The sequence below is a fragment of the Heliangelus exortis genome, chromosome 5 (assembly GCF_036169615.1).
Source record: "Heliangelus exortis chromosome 5, bHelExo1.hap1, whole genome shotgun sequence".
Lineage (NCBI taxonomy): Eukaryota > Metazoa > Chordata > Aves > Apodiformes > Trochilidae > Heliangelus > Heliangelus exortis.
Genome location: NC_092426.1, coordinates 23,357,873 through 23,380,700, shown reverse-complemented (window position 1 = coordinate 23,380,700; position 22,828 = coordinate 23,357,873). Strand labels below are relative to the sequence as shown.

Sequence of the window (22,828 nt, the reverse complement as noted above, 5' to 3'; positions counted from 1 at the left end):
TGATTTAGTTAATAATGTTTTTTCTTGTGAAACAGGCTGGTCTTGTGAAACAGGGCTCCATGAAAAAGAGAGGCAAGACAGCAGTAATATCTAGGAAAGAAAACTGCACCACAGTGTCTTGAATATTGTTAAAAATGCTTTAATTACTAAAATAGACATTCAGGATATTCTGTCTTAGGTTCCAAACACCAGCCTCCTGCATTAGACATTTGACATTCACACCATTAAGTGAGCTCTGTCCATGGGCAAGATTTACAGATATTATTAACCAGGAATTAACATCAGAAAGAATAAAGATCTGAAAGCCTTTACTTGTGCTTCTTCAGTTCCTGTTAGTGACTGGCTAAAAGACATTATGAAGGAGGAGATAAAAATCAGGGCTGCAAGTAGAATTCTTCTCATAAAAGGCTGCTTAGGTTTGTAGTTAAACTCATAAATAATCTCATTGCGTGAGGGTGTGAGGACTAGACTGTCTTTTCTAGATCCCCCACCCACCTTGAGTAGTTTAGATGTAAACAGCAGGGACTTAATTCTGCAATTTTTTGCACAAGAAACCTTTGAGCCGAGTTTTTGTTTCTCTCATTGCAGGATCAGGCCCCTGATAGAGAGCAGCAGTTTTGCCTCAGTTAATGAATTATGTCACTGACAAATGAGGGCCCTGAGCATTCAGATTTAATGCAACTTTGGTACTGAGAAGCAGATGCTCTCACCTAGCACACGTAGTACCAGAGTCTGTGGCAAAGAACACAGGAAAGAAACTTCCTCTGGTACCTGCCTTGTTCTGGACCATCCTCCCTCCAGACAAAACCAAACCCTTCAGTACTCCTGCGGGTTAGTGTCTGTCCAGCTGGCAGATGAGCTGCTGCTGGTTCCTTACATGTAACATCCCACCTTCCATTCCTGTTTCAAATACAGCCCTATGGCTCTCCACCCCAAGACCTACTAAGAGTTTGCCATAACACTGGCTCAGACTGAAAGAAAACTTTTGAAATGAAATGAGAGAGTTTTCAGGAGTATCGTGGCCTGGCTCGTAACCACTGCATGTGGCACTGTACTTTGAGAATACAGAGGTGAATAAAATTGTTTACTGAACACAGAGTGAACACATTTTCAGTCACCTTGTTGTGCAGACCAACCCTTATACTAAGTTTTGCTGGACAATAGGAAGAGGAATAAGAAATGTTTGTGGTACAAGCCAGCCACCAGGCTGCCTCCACAACCACTCTAGTCATGTTCTAACAGTAGTGAGAAACAGAAGTTTGGTGTGACACTGAGGACTTTTCCAACATGAATCTCAAAACAGATTTTGGTAGGCAGTACAGATAGGATGAACATTTCACATTTCACAGAAACAGCCTGAATTTACAGCAAGGTGTCAGTGGTGGTACAAGCATGGGTTGCTCCATCATCAATCCTTGGACTCCTGTTGCTGACTGAACTTGTTCCAACAGAAGCACACCTTGCACCCTAGTGCTGTAAAACCTGAGATATGAGAAGGGAGTGGCATCATCAATCGCACTAAAACTTGTGCTGCTAACTAGAGGAAGTGGACTGATGTTCACAGTAAGGCAAGTTTCTAAGTCTCCAAAAAGCTTGGCGAGATTATTGAGGGCACGAGCAAGCTACTTCCTCCCCTTGCTGAGAATTACCAATTATTTTGAAATCCAGTTTGTAGAGAAGGTAGCACAAGGGCAGAAGTGGTTTTACAGAAGTGGGAAAGGTGTCTTATAGCAAACAGATAAGTGCAAATGCCTGACAGGAAAGTGTTTTGTCACAAGAAGTCAGTGGATAAAAGCTTCCCTTAGTCAGATGCATAATACCTCTCAGTTCTTATAACTGGTGTAAATTCATCTGTACACTACATATTCCATGGTGAACAGAAGATACTTAATTTTTTCTAAATAGGAGCAAACAGATGACCTAGCTGCCAGCTGTTCATGGGGTGGAAAAAGTGGTCTCTACAGCTGATCTGTTGAGGACAATGCAAGGTCTGCACCTAGAGCCTGAAGGTATTCAAGGTATCTTCATGTTCTCTACAGCCAATTAAACAGGAAAACCAGGACCCTACAGCTCAGCTTTCTATCTTATCTGACAAGACACTTCATCTAGAATATTGACCTTTCATTGCTTCCGTGTGTTCGGCATGAAAGAGATGGCAAGATCCACTTTAAATTGTTACTCAGATATAGATTCATGCTATCCTGACATGTTTTGGGCTTCTGGAACAGCTGCAACACTGTCACTGCTCACTCTGCTGTATGTATTAAAAATAATTTCAGGGAGATGCAAGCTGCACCATTTTATGGGTCCAGCTCCACTGTATTAATAAAGAAATTAAGTTTAAAACAATTTTAAGTAGACAAGGAATAAGCAAACAAAGGATAAGAAAGCAAACCTACTTCTGCTCATTTCTGATGCTAATTCCACAATCTCCCTGTTTTCATGTACTAAACAACTGAAAAAACAACTTTTCTCACCACAGCACTGCATTCTGGGGGGAGTTCCTAAGCAGAGTGCAGGAAGCAATAAGCCCAAACTTTCAGATGGGAAACCACACCTGAAGAGCTCGCTCCAGTAAAATGGGCTCTGGTGTTCTAACCGCTTCATGTCCCAGCAGGTCTTCCAGGCTGTGCAATGCTTGTTTCCCTTGTGTTAGCACTAGCCTTGACTGGTGAACTGATTTAACTCTGGTGTTATGAACTGGTTCACCAAAGAACCTGAGGAGCTCCATCATCAAAAGAAAGCAAGCTGTGGGAGTGCCTTGCTGAAAGCAGGGAAACAGATTTGCCTCTCAAAGTGAGCTATCAGCTCAGCCATTTCATCTCACTGCACCCTTAATGTCCTTGTGGGTGTAATGTGACAAGCAGTTCTCCTGGCAGTGGAGTTTAAATAGCTGGCACTGATGTCTCGTGGTGCCAGCACAACTTTGTGTTATGACTGCATGCTAAATCAGTCAATCAGTTTATCAGGTCTGGTACCCAAATGTATGGTATAACTGCTCAGACTTTTAAAGGGCAGCAAAACAAACACAGTCAGGGTTACATTCTGCTTAGAACTGATTGCTCTTTAACAAAATGCTTGCTAAATTAAAACCAAGAGTTTTAGCCAACACCTTTCCCAAAACCACGCCCATGTGCTTATTGCAGGCCCCCCTTCTGAAAAACTGGACTCTTCTTGCAATGCATTAGCTTAGCTAACAGCTGGGCACTTGGAACACCAAGGCTGGCAACATCCAAAGTGGTTCACTTTTCTCTGAATGACTGTTGATGCCATCTTTAATTTCTGTATTTAGCATCTCACAAGCCACCTTAATTTGTGTATTTTTAAAATAAAAGGGGAAGGGAAAATAACTGCAGTCTGCAGTCTGCCACCACATATCAGCTGCTCTGTGCTTCTGGCAATGGGTGCTATACAAACGTGCTGGTGAAAGCTGGCTTTGAGCTCCTTGCAGATACACTGGGAGTTTAGGCCTTTTAACTTTCAGAAGGCAACTTCTGGATCATTTATGGCAATCACAAGTATAAATCATACTGTGCAACTCTCATTATACCCAATACAGTCTGAGGTGCAGATCTGTTCTATAGCTTTGGTCCATATTCTGCTCTGTGGCCAACTCCAGCTGAACAACGTACCTGAAGATTTCACTTTGCTTTCTCAGCCTTTCTGAAATGCTGAAGTCCACAGGAATGTCTCAGCTAGTAGGTTATTCCCAGAGACTGCAGTAGGTGAAAGGTAGCACCCAAAGTCCAGCTTGTCTCTATGTTGTTCACTTTCTTTGTTAACTGTAAAGGAAAAAATAAATCATTCCTTACAGTTCTCTCATGCACATCATCTCATGCAACTACATGTAAAGACCCTGAAAAGTCTCAGTGCATAACTAAGCAGAAAAATGAACCAGGGCATGTTGATTTCTAAGAGAGATTTGGAAGCTGGCTTTGGGATTTAACTGGTTTTCTCACCTGTAGGAGTGTGTTGTCCCTAAATCCAAAACCTTCCTTTAGTAAAGCAGTGATGTAAGTGAGATCCATGCAGAGGAAAGGACTGGCTGAATTATACCTCTCCATGTTATCACAGACTAGAAAAGGAAATAAAAAACAGGGATCTCAGCAAAATAAAGGAGCTTCTGCCTACCTTATACATTTGAACTGAGCTCAATCCTACTAAGCCAAGACACACACTTCTCTTAACAGGTACATATGACACACAGTATGTGTTGCACAGCAGGAGAATAAACCATACAATACTTCCACTTTCTCTTAACTCCATCGTAAGTGCACCCTTATAATCCCCATAGCTATTTTGAAGTCTGAGTCTCTGCTCAGCTGATAACTGGCAGGTTATTACTGGAGGTGATTATTACTTAGTCTTTCAAGAATATATCAGTTGTCTTCTTTGTCTAATCTCCAAGAATGGTTCCAAAAATGGACTTAACCTTCTAGGCTGTCAGCTGTTTTGTTTTTTTTTTTTTCTAAGCACACATGTCCAAAGACATGGAAGATGCTCAGCCAACCCCTCTCTCACTGCAACTAAGTCAATATTCCATAGTAGGGTGACAGTGACTGGTAAATGAATTTACACTAAATAAAGTTTTCTGGACCTACTGTTACTGCCCTTGTCTATAAGCATCAAAAGCAGAGCTCACTTCTTTTTAGAAACTTAAAAGAAGCATCCTCCTATTGAAATGAGTAAGAGGAGCATTAAATTAGGATCAAAGAATTGACCTCTTGGTGCTCTAAAGCTAGATAAACGGTTCAATGTTGTTAAGAGAACGTCTTAGCTGCATCTTTGGAAATAAACTTTCTCAGTATCCAAGGAAACAAACCAAACCAAACCAAACACAGTCAAACTTTAGAGCTGCATCCCCCTATTCAAAACCATCTGAGTTTCTAGGGAGATTAAGTTTAACTGAAAAATCATTAGAATTTGGGTCCTATTTTAGAAAAAAAGGCAGTCCTGAATTACATTGCAAAGCATCATCTTGTTACAAATAGGATCTACTAATCATGAGAATGTTCACAATTCAGAGGTAATATCTTGCTCCGCAAGCTAAAGTTCTAGCCATCAATAGAATGACAAGGTGAGAGCTCTTTTTTTCACAGCAGGAGGTACAAAACTAGAACAAGCATCCAGAAAAAAATCAGAGGAACAGAAAGTAATGCAGAAGAGGCTGTCAGACTTAAACAACCTTTGCTCTCTACCCTCCATTTTGTTAGAGATTAAAAAGGATTTAAGGTGATAGATTTACAGAAGTCAGCACTCCTAAACTCAGAGAGTTGCAGTTTGACAGGAGTTCTCAATACAGCAAATTCACTTTCCTTTGTACTGACATTTATGAACTCTCTCCCCACTCTCCTCAACAGGAATGTGTGAGCCCCTTACTGCTGCACTACTTTCTTCTGCAACAGTTACAGATGTTGGCAAATAAAAGCGAAGTAATGTGACACAGAGGGTATAGGTGAAATTAGGATTAAACAAATATTTTTTAAAAAGTCAAATTCACATTATGTAATGCCTATGGACATTCATATTTTTGTTATTTCTCATTCTCACCAGTTTCCCCAAGTCTCATGACTATTACCTTCTTTGGCTTTTCTTTCAAAATCTTTCACTTCCAGAATACCTCCCTGTTCATAATCTGAAAAGGAAGAGGTGAGAAAGCATCATCATAGACCTAAAAGCATTTGTGTTGACCCTACAGAGCAATGTGGTGATGCTGGGCTAGAAGTGAGATCTGTTGGTAACAGAAGACAGAGAACAAGTGTCATCTGTTGAACTTAAAACTACACTGATGGATACATGTTCCTTCCCTGAAGGCATTTTGTGTATTTCCTCTTTCTGAACACTGTTCCTTTTCCCTGCTCCCCATGGCTCCAGTCTCCAAGGCTTGTCTGGCTACCTTCTGGTTGACATGCTCATACATAGCAGATTTTATTAAACCAATTTACCAATTAGGTTGGTGTCAACTGCACGATCATAGTAATAGGAGAAAGCATAGAAGGAACTCCCATGAATCTCAGTTGGTTGGTGCAGTTTCCCTTTGACAACCTTCAGTACTTCTGAATAGCAAGGCTTGAATCCTGTTTCTCCTGTCGAGACAAACACAGATGGGGTCAGCGAAAAAGACATGTCCAGGAGATGGAAGAGTCAGTGGCACTAGGATGAAAATGGGATGAAGCAGAGATTAAAGCATCAGAAGAGGGGAAAAGATCATATGTATTCCTTCTGTAATCCAGCATAGCACCTGCATGCAGCCAAAGACTCTAGCTCACCATCATCAAATGGAACTAGTTAGAGCAGATCATAGCAGTATCTGAAGGATATGCTGAGCAAACTAATGTAGGTGCATGATAATCTTCTTCCACATCCAGCAAATCTCCCATTGTTATGTTCTATGGTCAGCAGGGTCTCATTTACATTTGCTACCACATGCTAGATCAAACCTCGCTTTCCCTCCCCATTTTATCAGTTCAATCTGCACAAAAGAAATCTGCAGCATAACTCTCATGTTCCCTGTTGTAAAGCAAAGCAACAGGAGTCACCAAAGGGGTCTGTTCTAGTTACTGATGGCAGCAGCTTCACCATCTGTATGCAGCATTAGGGATATTAAATAGTTCCACAAGTGAGATAAACTTTGGCCTACAAGTTGTGGTACCCTAATAAAACCTGAGATTTTACATTTAGCTCAAAACCTCAGAAAAAAATTATTTGCACAAGCAACTCTTAATATTTTCTACAAAGGTAACATTTGTAGTATAAGTTCACAGCCAGAATATGGAGAGTACAAGCAAACTACACTTAACAGCTTCAGATTCTTTAGCCCTGTTGAAAGTCCCCATCTATAACTGGACAGGTAAACTTTGTAAGACCCAAGGTAACTGATAAAGTTTTTCCCAAGAAAAACCTCAGATTCTGGAGACAAGACTTATCTTACATGAAGCAACAAATCTCCTTATCTTACCTTCTTTATTGCCACCATACCGGTATTTCACTCCCCCAAAGTGCCACTCTGCCTCCAGATGCTTTGGCAAACAAGAACTGCGGAACATTTGTCCATCCACAGCTGGAATGAAACCAGAGGGGAGAGTCAGAAAGGATAAAATTTAACATAGTTAATCAATATTTAGAACCAGAAAAGGGTGAAAGATCTTCATTAATGTGTTCAAGCAAAGTTTGGAAATCTGAATTAATGGATGCAGCACAAACTGATTATGAATCAAGGACCAGTCTCAATCTGGAGAAATTGTGTCCATTTTGTCCTGCAGGCTGTAGATCAGCTGGGCTTGTAATTTTTAATACAAGATAAATGGTACAAGGATATCTGGATAATGGTTGTTCACTGAAGAAGACAAGAAACAAGAGACAAATGTGGGAAATGAGGGGGTGTGATAAAAGAAGGCAATCACAGTTAAGCAGGCAGATGGGCATTATGCTTTTCTGGACAAGCCTTGTGACTGGTCACTGAAATCTGACCTAGCTTTTCCCAACTATTTTTTAATTGAGTACATTCCAGGAATTAACACAAGTCCACCCAGTTGGCAAGTAAGAATCCAGAAGTTGGCGAGACCCCAGGTCCTTGCCAGAGACTGGACAAAAGGCCCAAGGTCTGGGCATGATGGCTGGAAAGACTTAAAGTCTGAGACTGGAAACACTCAGAAATGTGAGAATGCATACAGATTAGTGAGCCAGAGTGTGTGTAATATCCTCAGGGACTTCAAGTTAGACTGGTCAGTAAATACACCAGGAGGGCTGGGGCAACACAGCAGACCAGGCAGATAGCAGAGGGACCTATAAAGTGGGTTTGGCCTAAGCAGCAGTCCTTGGGAAGAGGATCTATTCATGCTGCTTAAGTTTCTGTGGATGCTTGTAAAACTGTGTTTGTGGCTGGCCATGTACATATGATGCCTCTGTGTTTGCACATGAGCATTTCTGGAATTTGCACTCAGTCTTTGCAAGCTGAGCCTGAGCCTCAAAATAGGGAAAAGCAGCTTGTCTCATGGGAAAACTCCTTAAGAAGCAGTAGCCTGTTCCAAGGCAAATCTATACCAGCAAAAGCAAAGCAAGGCACGAGATACAGAAGTGAAGACACAGGAAATGGGCTGCTGACACAAAACTAAGCAATCTCTTAAAAAATCTTGGATATTTTATATGAACATACCTTCCATATTCAAAGCTCCAAGTATTGCTAGTCTGGCAGCTTTTAGTCCAAACCCCAAATAGCTGCAGATTACAAAGGCAGACATTACAGTTATAATTCTTGCACATCTGGTATACTTCACCCATAGCCCCTTCCTAAACCCTGGAACACCCAAGCCAAATTTCCTTCCTCTGCTTCCCACAAGCCTGCTCTTCTCTTAAACAGGTATTTCCCTTTTCAAGAATAATTCAAAGTACCAATAGAATTACACAAACCCAAGAATTACAAGGACCTGTAAAATGAGTAAACCTACTACTGCAGAAAGTGATTAGAGCTACTGTGACATTTCTGCAAGACGTTCATGAAAAAAAAAGGCACAACTTTAAAAACAAGGGAGAGAGGTTGGTATGAGAGGAGTGCATGGAGAACAGGACAAGACTACATGCTATTCCGGCAGAACTGGTAGAAAACTGCAGACCCTCCCACTAAAAAGGAGCTGTACCTTTGTGTGAAATTCACCTCTGACTCCACACTATACTCATTATAAAGCTAGGATGTGAACAACATTTATAAGAATGTCATTACATGTTGCTGGCTTCAGCAACACAGCTAGATTAAAAACCTGTTGGCTATTCGTTCCCATCTCTGTGCTTGGCTACTTGTCCCTTTAGTCATGACAATACAAACATTTACAGAATAATCAGAGTTTAACCTCGAGCTCTCTCATTTTTAGGAGATTATTTTCAGTTCCAATTATTTTAAGTGATCTATTGGACTGTACTGGTGAATACAGCAGTCAGTTACATCAGTAAGCAGTAGGAGAGGAGAACTATTAAACCAGCTTTGCTGTCAAGTAAGCATAATCTGTAAGAGGTTACTGTCTTCACCCCACTAGTAATGGGCTGAGACTAGATATTATACATGGTCAAATTCTCATTGGGCTGTAAGTCAAGCAGGTAAACTCTCTGCATTTCACTGCAGACATCTCAGAAACTTGTTAGCTTAATACAGTAAAGATAATTGTCTTATTCCAGGACAAGGATCCCCTCCAGTTGGTTCAAGAATCTGTTGTGTTCCATGGTTTGTATCAGCTGCCTGGGTTATCTCTCTTTGGTTTACATCAGTCTAGGTCTTTCTTTTTATTCAGTTGCTGATGAGATGTGCCATTTTAAACTAAGCAGTATAAAGTCTCAGGAAGGTCCTCGTTCCAAATCTTTGACCAGGTTTAGTTCTGACTATCAGTACAATATCCACCTGTCTGTGATCCCAAATATTTGTCCTGAATCCAGTAATGAGAATTCTTTTCCTTAAATATAGTAACTCATAATGCTTTCTCCTCATTTGATAGACTGACCAATATTCCCTTGCAGTGATACTGACCATGATACTGGAATGTTTCCAGTCAATTAATGTCACATTCCGCTTCAACTAATGTTTCAAGCAGATAGGAAAACTGGTAAAAAAGTCATGGTCTCAACAGTTGACATGGCCATTTGTGGTTGCACAGGAGCTGCAGAAATACTGATTTCCCCAGTGAAGACAGGACCCTTTTTGCTCCTCACCTGTGAGTATAGAGCTTGTAGGTGCTATTAAACATTTTAAATGAGGTAAGAAAATCCCCAGGGGCTTCCTTCAAAGTTTCCTAAAAATTAAGTAAAAGAAAAAATATTTTAGTTTCTATTTGTTAATAAAAAATAACCAACTTTGATCTAATATCACAGATATACCCATAGGGTTTACTGCACACTCATCTGATCTGCTTTGAAAGCAAAGAACAGTTTTCTAATGGTGTCCCCTAATAACTGCAGCTTTTAGCAGCAAGTTGTTTATATGCATCATTGTATATAATATATAATAAGGAAGAGCAGTAGACCAGGATGAAAATACTTTATAATTCAGGATATCCGACTTTTTCAGAGTACTTACATGGTAGTCTTTACATACAGAGTCCCCAATGAAATCAGCTGCAGTAGAAGTGCTATGACCTTTTGCAAGTCAGAACAGACATTTCAATTCAGGAACTCAGCATAATTTAAAATGCAAAGTAAAGTATAGGCCAAATTTTCACTTCATTAAATGTCATGCTGATACTTAAGGAAACACTGTGACCACTTGCTCCCAGATTTGGAGCTCCTTTACCTAATGGTTTAAGTGCTTTCCTCTAAATTGACCTCTTGTCTCACCACCTCTAGTCTTCTTCCTTCCATAGTCTTCCCTCTGCCCTACTGGTACTCTGTCCCTACCTTCTTGCCAGACAAACTGTCATATTCTTGTAAATCTGAACCAGTTTAGGGCTCATTTACTGTTCCTTTGTTCCCAGTCCTTCAGTCCCAGTTTCTGTCTTTCCTCTGCTTGTGACCTCATTCTCCCATCCCTTCTTGTCCCTGTTCATTTACATCAGACACTTGTTACAAAGCAACAGAACCTCAGAGAGGACTGAGGATGCGAAGTCCCTGTAGCTGTCATTCAAATACTCAGATACAGCAAAAAAACACCAAACAGATCTGGGTTTGTAAAGTCCCAGACAGAAGCCTGCTCAAAGGTGAAAGAGAATGGTCTTGGTCATTAGCAAACCCTTGAGGCATTTTTCCTGCAAGGCTCTAAGGAAAAGTTTGAATCCTAAGCTGCAGTCCAGCCTACTTCACAGCTCTATTTATTCTCCCAAACCCTGACACACAACACCCTTTCCTACTGGTCCAGTGCCCACTTCAGCAGGTGTTATCAACACAAACCAGAGGGCAAGCCCAGAGCTCTTCAGGCTTTGCTCAACAGGATAAGGTTGTACGTCATACTTCAACATGACCCACCACTGCACAATTAAAAATATCCTGATATGAAAACCATGTGTTGTGTGGTCGCCAAACACCCTTTGAGAAATTCCATTTCTGTAAACAAAAAATGTTCAAAGGACTCCCTCAGAATGGTGGACAAAACCAACTTCACAGTATCAAGCGGATATCAAGAATGCTGTAATACCCTTTGAAATAACCCTGTAATTTTCCCACGCAAACTTTAGACTTGGGTCCAGTTCAAACTGTTACAGAATTTCTGACAAATCCAGCAGAGATGGACTGGGGGGCAGAGAGGGAAATTCTCAAAGAAATTATGAGAAACTGATGAGGAAAGAAAGAGTGTGCTATTATAAAGATGTTTGAGACACCCCACTTCTCCCACGACTCCCTACATTTAGTGAAGATCTGCTATCAACTTGGAATGGGAAGGAAAAAAAAAGGATAACTAAGATCAGACCCTGAATTTCTTGTAATATGCAAAAAAAACCTCCCTGGGAATGTTTACATTTACTGAATACAAAGTAATTATTTGCATTAATGGGGCTTTCCCAGCCTGGGTCTAGAAAACAAAAGCTGTTTCTCCTTGGTTTTACCCACTTGCTTGCTTTCTTTTTTCTTTGTTGCTACCCAGGCTGCTTTGTTTGCAAGCATCTCTCAGCCAACTGCTGATGTCAAAGGGAACAGCAGTACAGAAGTTCTGTACACCACAGATGTTCTGCTTGTGTCAGTGCTGCCAAAGTGCTATCAGAGAGCGCAGCAGTGCTAAGGTTTCTCCACTGGCCTCGCAGTCCCAACCTGCACATTTTTTACCACTCCTCACCTCAAACTGTGGAAGAAACGTGATTTGGGTTGAGGCTCCTCCCAAGTCCAGAGTCCCAACAGTATGCTGGTTCTGGCCAGACAGCTGCCCTGCAAACAACACAATTCTCAGAACAGTCTGAAATGCACAAGTGCTAAAATGTGGATACTACATGTACATTCAAGCAGCCAACAAATTATTGTGTTTATCTCATCAATACAGTAGTGCTGAGCTGAGCTCCAAAGACAAAACACATCACAGAGAGAAGACAGACAAGCAGAAGGAATTAGGAAAAGATTCATAGGACTTCCTTCCTTGGTTCTAATTTCACCCTCAAAGTGACACAAATCTCTTGATATTCAGCGAAGGCTGAAAGTAAGAGGCAAAGCATCTCCCACAGAAGATTACATTAATTCTGTAACCACCACAAAGCTGGTCAAACGCAGTAGGAGAGGAGATAGTAAGAGTGGAACCAGCTCTTACCATTTCTCTTCACCCACAGCAGCTTTTGTGCTTGCTTATGTATTACAGTACTTATTTTCTTTTCTTTTCTCTTCATTAAATTGCATTCCCAGAACTTCTTACAGTCAGTAGGGCTAAAGGACCAGTGCATTTCCTGTAACACCATTTTAGCCACAGTTCATGCTGGGATGAAGAGCATCAGCAAATCTTGTTTCCCACCTTCCAACAGATTAGCAGTACCACTCCCTACCTGCCTGCATTAGGGCCTCCCAGTCGTAAGTGAATCCTGGCATCTTCTGGATTAAGATGCCTCCTTCTTACTAGAGGTGTGGCTATTCCCCTGGAACACAGTCTGCCCAAATCAATCCACTGCTTTATCATTGGTACCACAGTGGAGAGGAAAAGTAGGACATGACAACCAAGGCAGAATAACTTAGGGTGATCAATTCCACAGAAGAGACTCAAGTTCTTATTTAGAGAGAATTATACAGTTAACTACCTGTCAAAAAGTTCACAGTGATCCAGGCTAAAATTCCTGCAAAGAGTGAAAAAAAAACAACAAACAAGTCACCACTGAATACTCACACAACCTTCTTCTGGCTCTTAACACCCATCCACATCTTACTCATTTACCTGGAAATTGTTACTAACAACATAACCACCCCATACTTCAGAGATTAATTCAAACTTACAATTAAGTGATGTGATGCATTAATGACTCATTAGAATATCATACACTGGGATAGGCAGAATTTTTGTAATATCCTCTGCAACTGTAGCATGCACAAATCACCTCTATTATCCAAGCAATATACAAAGAAGTAATGAGCTGACACAATCCCCATGTTTCCTTGGGCGATTTTTCCCTGCTCAGTATTGCAATTTCAAAAAATTGTGTACACAAGACTCTGTTTAAGGTTGTGGTTTCTGTAATTACACTACAGATACAGAGGCAACCAGCAAATCATTGGCAACTCCTCTTTGACTCCAGTGTGTTGTTTGACACTGTGGTGCTTCTCACACAGACACAGATAAACATGCAACAGAAGAAGAGGTGGGATTTTAAAATAAACTTTGGCAGGCTACACTGTGCTCTGTCATGCCCTGTTAGTCCAGCTCCCTGTACAACACTTCTCCCTACTATACAATTTACCCATTAATCCCAGTGACATACTATGCATTACACTGTACTTCATCAAATACTTGAAGACTTCAAGTTCCTTCTCCTTTTCTCTTGGCCCATATGGATAGATTTTGCTCTTTAATCTTCCTCTATTTGTTGTTTACTTAAGCACCATGGTAATTTTTTTTGTTTTCTTTGAACACCATCCAAACTGGCAATATATCTGCCACAATGAAGTGTTCAGAACTGAATGTAACATCACAAATAGCTCTTATCAGACATCCATACAGAAGGATTATTACCTGCGATTCCCCAGGGCAGTAGTCTGGATACATAGCCAAAATGCTATGGTAGTCTGTTTTGCAATGCAAAATCATCACTACTCCAAACCTAAAACATTTTCACCTTTTCTTGTATTTTTGGTTACCTCCTCTAGTAGTTTATCAGCTTAATTTTTTCAATCAGATATTTTTAAAAATTATTATTTTATTATTTACTTTGTTCTCTAATGTTTTAATATTATAGTTATCCTTCCCTCTCTTCTAATATTCACAGTGTTTCCAACCTTAACTCGATAATTGATAAACTCATCAGAGTAGATTATTCTTAATGCTGATAGAGCAGAATGTATCAGGCACTTTCCATAAGCTTCCTAGGTTCTTATATATCACCATGTAGCCTTCCAGAGACAGACACCAGTTTTCCACCAGTTTTCAAGAGGAGGTTTCACCTGGTTAGCCAGCATTAGCCTGCACACATTTCTGAGATGAGGTTATCTTCTGCAACCTCAGAAGGTTTCAGATAAACCTTCATCTAGATAACTCATAAAACTCTTTGGATATCTGCATTTGCAGCCTAACAGATGACCAAGTAATCAAAATCTCCCAGGAAAAGCAGGATTGAATTATTTCAAACAGCACTAGAAACTTTTTATTTTTTCTCCCAGTGTAGTGACCATTTCTCTTTCCCTCTCATGCCCATAAGATCTCCCTCTTTCTCTCCTTCCCCTGCATCTCTCTGCTTTCCTCCTTCTAAAGCATACCTTCATAAGACCCATCCATGATGCTAACACTGTCCTCTGGAACAAGAAATGGTGATTCCTCAAAGACTTCCCTCACCTGAAACAATAAATAATTATTAGATTCCTGGGCCTTAAGAATCTTCTTCTGTTCTGATGGTGACAGAAAGAAAGTTCTTTTTCACAGCAGTATAAAATATGACAAAATTATTTTTCTTTCAAGGGCTAGGAAATAAAGAAAAATGTATTATAGGTCTCTCTCCCTGTGACTCCTATCTGCATCAAGACAGAGGATTTCAGGACCATCTGTAGTTTTGTGATAACATGGGACTACAGTCACTTTTCATGTCTGAAAATCTTATACTAAGTAGAATGGAGAACTGAGTCATGAAAGATTAAACAGGGAGACATCCAAAAGATCTTAGGATTACCTCTAAAAGCAAAGCCTGTGCTTTCTCCTCTGACAGCAAGCGCAGTCCAGCGGTGGCTTTTAACACTACCGGGGTCTTCTTCCAGAGATGAGGTGGCACAGCATCTATGGCCATGTCCAGTAATCTTCTGACAGTTTCAGCACCCTAAATGAGAAAAGAAAGTGTTTTTTCTGACAGATTCCACCCTACAATCCACCAGAACATAGGCCTCCCAATTTCTCATCAGTATTAATGAACCAGTGTTCAATAGCAGGAGGTACTTCACCCACATCCAAAATAAGGGTAAAAACTGTGCTAAACATCTCACAAAAACTTTAGAGACAATGTCTGCTTGGGAAGGATGACTGTATTCACAGGTATATCTTAGGCAAGAGAGATGTCATTGTTTGTGGAAAGTATTATTTGAAAGGATGGAGGGAAGCAAGGGAATTGTGTACGGGAAACATATACATCTTGCAGTATGATGAAACTAAAGGGTACAATTATTGACTGAAGCTGCAAAGGTCAGGAGGAACATCTCTAGATTTCACTAAATGCAATTTAAGAATTGCAAATGTGTCCAGAGCAAGTACTATAATTAAATGACAATTGTAGAATGGTTACCACAAGAGGTACAGGCATCATTGTTGGCTCTCAGTTATTTACAATGCTCTAACAATTACACTTTGGCATCAGTAATAAACATTCTCCTGTGGAATGTCTAGAAATTTCTTTGGGGGTGAATTCTTCTTTTCTCCTGCCCAACGAAGAAGAAAATTGACTGAAATAATGGGAGGTCCCATCAGTATTAAAAAAAAATCCAAAAGCCATTCACATAAAGCTGCTCACTCAAATTTCTGTAGGACTGAATGCAATTGAGCAAACAGAGAAACTTGATACTCCCCCTAAGCCAGTCCTCAACTCAAAGGCTGCTAAAACAAGGAGTATCTAATATGTCATTTCTGTGGCACCTCCTTCAGCTGTGAAAGAGCTTACTGTCAGCACTGGGTATCTGGAAAATGGCAGCTCTCTTCAGGACTGGCCCTGATCCTGACACTAATAGAAGCAAGACAAACTCACAGGGAAAGAAGGAGAGCCTTACCTTTTCAGGCTGATCAGCATAAGCAGAAAGACCTGGCTTCACAGACTCAAAGATTTCCCCTTCCAACTCCAGAAGGTTTTCTGCACAAATTAAAAATTACAGGAGACAGTCAACAACTCAAATATAATTTTTTTTGTTTGTTTGTTTCAAAAAAAGGTTGCATGGAACTCCCGTAAAGAGCCTATTCTTGATTTCCCCTTGCAAACAATACCCTTTCCCAAAACAAACACTACTCCTTCACTTCAGGAACACATTTATGACAATGTTGCCCCGGTATCCTGCAAGTTCACAATTCTTACAGTTGCAAGTATATATATTTTGCATTTGTGAGCAATAGTGATCTACAGCAATGTAGTAGGACTGTTTTATAATCTTAATAAAATTTCTCTTTCTGTCCTCCAGCTAATTGAGAAATACTAATTCATATTAAGACACACACCGTCAAGTTGTGATTATCTTTAGGTGTTTTATCCAACTCACAAACACAGAACAGAGCTTACTGGGCTCAGGAATTTGGCTGCAAAACCAAACAAGTGTGACCAATGCTCCCAGAGCAGATTGGGTCTAGAAGCTACCCCTGAGTACTGCATAATACAAGTCAAGCTGAGTGCATCAGAGCTGGATGCTGTACCAGTCCTCTCAAACTATGGCTGAAATCATGTGAAGCCACATAGGTGCTACATGTGGCCCTGAAAGGTTTATTAGAAGAGTTCCACCAATCAGCCTTCAACCTTTGCAAATTTGCTGGCTCACTGTACCCAAACTAATTTGCTCTCTTAAATCCTGTTGTATGTGCAGCCAACTTGGGCACCTCTGCAACACACCTGATATAGTGGAGTGTGGTCCATTTGTGCACAGGAGTTCTGAAAATGGCTGAGACCTTCAGTGTTTGTAACTCTTTAACTTACTGATTTTACTTTGCTATGAAATGTGATACATAAATGTAAGTAGAATTTAAGAAAGAGATACTTTCAAAACACCTCCACAAATGAACTATAACCATCTGCCAAAGAACCACTTGAAGGACAAACTGTAGAAACATTAATTTGTTCACAAATGTTGTGCTGGAAAAAAAGCCTCCTTTGGGAAGTTGGAACCTGAGTCAACATTCTCCAAGTGCACAGACTGACACAGGGTCTTACCTGGGCTCTTCTGCACAAAAGTGTAAATGTGAATTCGCGTTCCAGTGCTTCCTGCATCAAACATTATGCCATAAAAAGTGTCATCTTTGGCATTTATAGGGCACATGTTAGGTGGAAAGAAATCCTGAAACCACATCACTCTGTTTGAATGGGAAAGAACAAAGGACAAAGAGGAAAATGCCAATGGTAGAAGGATGGGAAGTCTGGAAGGTGCCATCTTGCCAGCAGCCCTTGAGGCAGTCAAGCATGGATCAGCGATCACAGAGCTGCAGTAGGTTCTGTAGAGAAAAAAAAAAAAAAAGCAGGAATAGAAATTACCAAGAGCCCTCTCCTTAAGAAGTCTGCAGAGAAAGAATCAGTCTATACACATATATTCTGCCCTTTAGATGCTTTTCAACACTTCATCAAAAAGATGTGATTTACTACACTTAATGCTACAAATGCATCTATTTGATTTGCTCTTTCCAAGTAGCAGTTCCTCCATTTCTCAAATGCAGAAGAGTTGAATTAGTTTGCATCCCTATATTTCTAGTTTAGACTTCATTTAGACAATTTTTTCACTGATCTGGTTTAAAGGTTCTCAGGATTTACAGCCCCCAAAACCTCCCAGAAGTCCAAATCTTATCTGAACAGAGCATCACCAAAGAGGAGCTAAGGGTTGAACCACTTTGCCCTAATATTTACACACATGAGATGCTGTGCCAGAACACAAGCCCTATTCAGAATCATAAACAAAGAGAATTTCATCTTGGGTTAAGAAGAGCTGCTGGGAGAGATCAGCACACAGAGCTAAGGCACACCCTTCCAGAAGCATCCATGTCCCCAAAAAATGCCTCTGCTGTACAAGAGGGACTGAACTGTAAGGTGCACCTGGGCTCTGCCTCTCTATTTTTCCTTTTTTGGTTTTCCATAATTTTCTCCTGACACAGTTTTCATTCTCAGAATTACAAAAAAACCAAAAACAAACCTGCAACAAAACCCCACCACATTCTCACAGCTGGACCACCTGCCCTGAACACTCATGTTGCTCACTCAGTTTCAAACAACAGCTTCAATAAACCAAGGCCCCAAAGTTGTGTGTGACACAGCTTTGGATATCAAGATAAAACAACTACACCTCCTCCCTGTGAAGACATATCTTTGCCTATAATTTTCCTGAGAAAAGCTAATTAAAGAAAAATACGGGCACATAAATGACAGGGTTTGTTAGGTGCTTAGGTAAAAAGAAGGGTAATATGAAGCTTTGTTATTTGTATTTTAAAAGCAGAAAAGAGCATGTGGCATGATCCCCCACCATATACACCGTCTCCTGCATGGACATATACTCAGAGCACTCAGCAGACAGGTGAAAACAGCTCCTTATCATTCTCCAGACACTTGGCAACACATCTATCTGCCCAGAACACTGAATATTCTATTTCATATGCCTGTTCATTTACTCTGTCTGAGGCCCTTGCCCATCTCTAGCCCTTACATTTGATTGCTTTTTAGTGATCTGCTCAGCCCCACTATGTTCATTCTCTGGAAATCTTCATTTGCCATCTCTATCCTACATTTATTTGTGCCAATTCTAACCTCTCTCCTTCTTCTATGTGAACCTGACATAGCCTCTATTTCCACACTCTTCTCCCACACCCAAAGAACTCACTTATCCTCCACTACCTTTTATCTCAGATTTAGCTCTTGTACAACTTTTATTACTCCTACCCTTCACCTTTGTCTGCAGTGACAGCAAACTGAGACAAACTTTTACCCTTTCTCATTAAACAGCGTAACACTGGGTCATTTCTCAAGTGTCTCTCTAACTTACTCCAGCATTCAGCTGTCTCTACAGCAAAGAAAATGCACAGCCCATTGCAGCAGGGTACCCCATCTGTCTTCTGTGACCTTTATTTGTAATCTCCTGCTCCTAGCAAGTGCAGAGAGCTGCAGGCAGAAGCTCTTGTTCCACTGTTCCTCAGAACAGGAAGAAGTGACTTTACTGTCCCATAAATGGGGAATATTCCTGGCTACCCTCTGTGACAGGTCAACTGCAACTGCAGTAGTTTCTGGAGCATTCACATTTTACAGGGGAATGAGTAAAAATTTAGTTCTCACCTGTAACAACTTACAGTCCTATCCTGAACAGAATTCCTGATGCATTGCACATGTTTGCATCACAGCAAGAAGATCTGCTGAAAATCTAAGAAGCTACACTGTTTTGACAGAAGCTGCATTAGTGAGTGCTACCTTCCACCTGGTCAGAAAAGGTTGTGTTATTTGCATGCAATGTGAGGATTTTGCTTACTGACCCATGACAAATACAACCCAAGCACCTGCCTTTAGAACAAACTCCAGAGTCCTATTACAAATGGTACATGTGACACTTATGCAAGCCTCAGAATCTCCCATGACCCAAAAATATCTGAGCAACTGCCACCATTAACATACCTTTCTTGCCAGATCTACCAGTGAATGAGCTTTAGTCTCCCATGAAATACCCCATCACTAAATTTCTCTGTCCCTTCTCAGCCATCCACCACCACTTTGCATTTTCTGTTCTCTGCTTCTCCCCTGACTGTTTTTCCCTTCCACCTTCAGCACCCTAAGTTCAGGATCTTATTTTCAACCATCACTACTAAAAATCAAAAAAACACATCTTACCTCTACAGTGAGTGGTTCAAACCATTTAACCAAGTACATTAGCAAAACAGTGTCCAGAAGAAGCAGGAAAACAGATGACTACAGCAAGAAATTAGAGACAACAGAGGGGAATGGGCAAAGCATAACAGAAATGGCAATGGAAAAGGAATTTGTGAAGAGAGGGTCAGAGGAAAGATCGGCAGGAAAAAATTTGGGGTAGAGCTAGATAAGATTAGTTATTGAGAAGGAAAAATATTTTCAAAAGAGTTCTTTTCAAGCAACTCAATATCCTAGCTGCTACCAGAATACAACAGAATGGATCGAATAAACAACAGAATGAGAAAACAGAGTAACAGTAATATGAGTACAAGTTCATTAATGTAAGCAAGCAGTTCAGCAGGTAAAACACACAAATCACCATCGGTAGGCTCCAGTTACTGCCTTTATAAAGGAGCAGTAAAAATCAACATTGATAATTAATATATTATGCACACACATGATAATTAATATATTATGCACACACCTGAAGCAGGAGAAGAGCAACAGCTATTCCACTCCAGAGATTCCTAAAGAAAACCACTTCAGAGAGTGGTGACAAGGGACACTGAGCCTGCACCACTTCACCTTCACTTTCAGCTAGTGGGAGTCGACTCTGTCAGGCAAATTACAACGTCACAGAGGCACATAAAATATCAGTCGAATTGTTTTTTTCAGACTGGAGTTTATCATTGCTCAATATGAGCAGTGAAACATGCTCAGATAATTACATGGGATGAATTTCAAGAAGTTGAAAGTTAACCAAGTTCAACAAGTTGGTAAAACATTTACACAGACATTATAGTTGACCTCAAGAGCACCAGTGACACAAGGAAAAATGCTTATTTCCCAACACAGACAAACACATGTAAATATCATCTGTGTAAGGCAGATCTTGGACACTAAACCAAAAACTTGAATCACATCCAATATAGAGATTTAGGAGCTACAGAGATGGACTGTATGATGCAAAAAATATTGGGATGCTGCAGAGGGAGTGCCAAGACTAAGAGCATGTATAGGAAGCAAGACAGAAACCAAACAAAAAAAACCCCAACCAAACTCTCCTTAAACAACAGAAGTAAAAGTGATGCCAGGATAATAAGAAAGCTTAAGACAGTGAAACACAACCTTACTTAGGGTTTGCCAGACACAGGACTGGTAAACTTCAAAACAAGGAATTCGTACACACATTATTAAATATTTCTGACAAAAGAACGCGTAAAACCCATTACACAGCAACGGGAGCACCTCCCTGTGAAAATAAATGAGTTTGTCTGTTCTGATAAGAAGAAGTCAATGTAAGAAGAAAGCAGTGTACCTGAAGAACTCAAGAATTTCCCTTCTGTTTCCTAAAATATCATTGGGAAATACTTGGACATAAAGAGAAATATTATAAAATAATTAGAAATATTTAGGATATGTACTTAGGCAAATATTTCAGGAAACAGAAAAAACATGTAATTAATTTAAATTGTTTTTATTGTTCAGGCACACCAAAAATCATTCAGGGATGGAAGATCTATTTTCTGTACTGTAACAGAATCTATTTTCCAGAGGAGCAGCTCTTGGAGTAACAAGATCTGTCTTCCAGACAAGCAGATTTTACACCTAACGCTCATGACTTGTTAAATACATTTTAAACTTTTTTTCCAACACCAAAAGTCACATATTTTCCTGGACTTCTACCTCGTAAAAATGTTTTCTTGGATTGTTTAGACAAAATTTAAGTTTCTTAAAATTAGACAGTTTAAAAATTGTAACAGAAAGAATAACTGAATTCACTGGCAGAATTTTCCCAGCATTTCCATAAAGATATAGGCATAATATTCTTTGCACACAAACATTTTGGGTAAAATTCTGGATCTAGAGCTTTAAGCGCTAGGAAAAAAACCCCAGAACTAACTCACAAACACGCATTATCAGCAGTTTTGATCTCTTTGCTGCACTGAGGCTCCAAATACACGTTATTTATTTACTCTCATTTCCGGCCAAGTGGGTTTTCAATTTTTCTATGTAATTAGACCAAGGGAGCTCCCCAGGAGGCGGCTGCGCGGTCCTCTCCTCCTGCAGCGCCTCAGCGAGTGTCCTTTACAGCTCCCTGACCGCACACGTACCGGGGCTGTGCGCACCACCTTGCATTGCACCACCCGCTATTCCGAGAGGACAGATTTGGGGTGCAGAGAGACTTGGGGCGCAGAGAGCTCCTCCTTCAGTCCCAGCCCGGGGAGAACTCGGGTGCAAATCCCAGCGTTCCAGCTGCGCTCCCCAGAGCTGCGCCAAGGACATCCTGGGGACGGGCACCCCCGTACCCCTTTTCCAATTCGCCCTTAGGGCCGTCGGTGTTTTCCCCGTTACACACACACAACCTCACTGCCACAGCAGCCGCAGCTCAACCTCCGAACAAGCCTAAGAAACCTTGAACCTTCCCTACCTCCCCCCAACCCAAACCCTCCGCCGCTCCTCCCCGCGACCGCGGCTCTCCCCGCAGCTGGCACAGCCAGCGCTACGCCGTGGTACCGGCAGACGCGGGTATTTCTTCCTCGCTGCCCGCCCGCCGCTGGGTCTCCATCAGGACCGCGCCTCTTCCCGCCCGCCCCGTCCGGCAGCGCCCCGCGGGGTAACGGAAGCGCCGCCGGTTCCTTTCGAGGGGTTCGCGCCGCTCCCTGACACCTCCCCCAGACCCACCCCCCAGCGGAGCTCCCTCCCGGGACGCGGGGAACAGGCACGGGCGGGGATGGAGCGGGAGGTCGCACCTCCGCGACAGGACAAGCCCATAGCGGGCCCCCGGCAGCCCCCTTCCCCGCCCCCCTCCGGATCCCGGGGCCGTCGGGGCGGGCCGGGCGCGGTTTCCATGGCAGCGCGGCGCTGTCACTCACAGTCTCTCACACACACACACACACACACGCACGCACACACACACACGCACACGCACGCACACACACGCAGAGTCTCTCACCGGTCTCGGGGCGCGCTGGCGGCGCCGCATCGCGCCGGCCCTGCCTGTCACGTCAGAGCGCCCACGTCACGCGCCCGTCGCGTGAGTTGCGCGTCGCGGGAGGGCGCCGTCCGGTTTCCATGGGAACGGGCCGCGGCGAGTCCCGAGGCCGGCGGCCGGTGGCCGGCGACCGGGCCAGCGGGGCGGAGCCTCCCCCGTAACGGGCGGGGAGGGCTGCCGGGCAGACGCG

The 22,828-nt window shown here is 41.8% G+C and overlaps 1 protein-coding gene across 6 annotated transcripts; it reads right to left on the bottom strand.

Moving 5' to 3' along the window:
* Window positions 1–123: 123 nt before the first annotated feature.
* ENTPD5 (ectonucleoside triphosphate diphosphohydrolase 5 (inactive)) lies at window positions 124–22,726 on the bottom strand. Of its 6 annotated transcripts, none has more exons than XM_071746068.1 (14): window positions 22,600–22,726; window positions 16,983–17,260; window positions 15,841–15,920; window positions 14,760–14,903; window positions 14,353–14,428; window positions 12,687–12,722; window positions 11,747–11,835; window positions 9,697–9,776; window positions 8,156–8,217; window positions 6,959–7,060; window positions 5,946–6,086; window positions 5,579–5,635; window positions 3,960–4,075; window positions 124–3,782 (listed from the first exon to the last, which is right to left on the bottom strand). In XM_071746068.1, exons 2-14 carry the CDS (start codon window positions 17,197–17,199, stop codon window positions 3,696–3,698), a joined length of 1,287 nt encoding a protein of 428 aa, XP_071602169.1. In that variant the 5' UTR covers window positions 17,200–17,260; window positions 22,600–22,726; the 3' UTR covers window positions 124–3,695. The 6 variants fall into 6 exon arrangements, with proteins under 6 accessions (XP_071602169.1, XP_071602172.1, XP_071602168.1 ...); XM_071746071.1 differs by lacking the exon at window positions 22,600–22,726 and adding an exon at window positions 22,066–22,217; XM_071746067.1 differs by lacking the exon at window positions 22,600–22,726 and adding an exon at window positions 20,128–20,283.
* Window positions 22,727–22,828: the final 102 nt, after the last annotated feature.

What these genes read in the sequence shown, in the direction of transcription:
- ENTPD5 (XM_071746068.1), bottom strand. Translation starts at nt 17,199, where the DNA reads ATGGCACCTTCCAGACTTCCCATCCTTCTACCATTGGCATTTTCCTCT. An exon ending in GTATGGTGGCAATAAAGAAG is followed by an intron (nt 6,087 to 6,958) that starts GTAAGATAAGGA and finishes TTGTCTCGACAG; the next exon opens with GAGAAACAGGATTCAAGCCT. An exon ending in AGTTGACACCAACCTAATTG is followed by an intron (nt 5,636 to 5,945) that starts GTAAATTGGTTT and finishes CTTCCTTTTCAG; the next exon opens with ATTATGAACAGGGAGGTATT.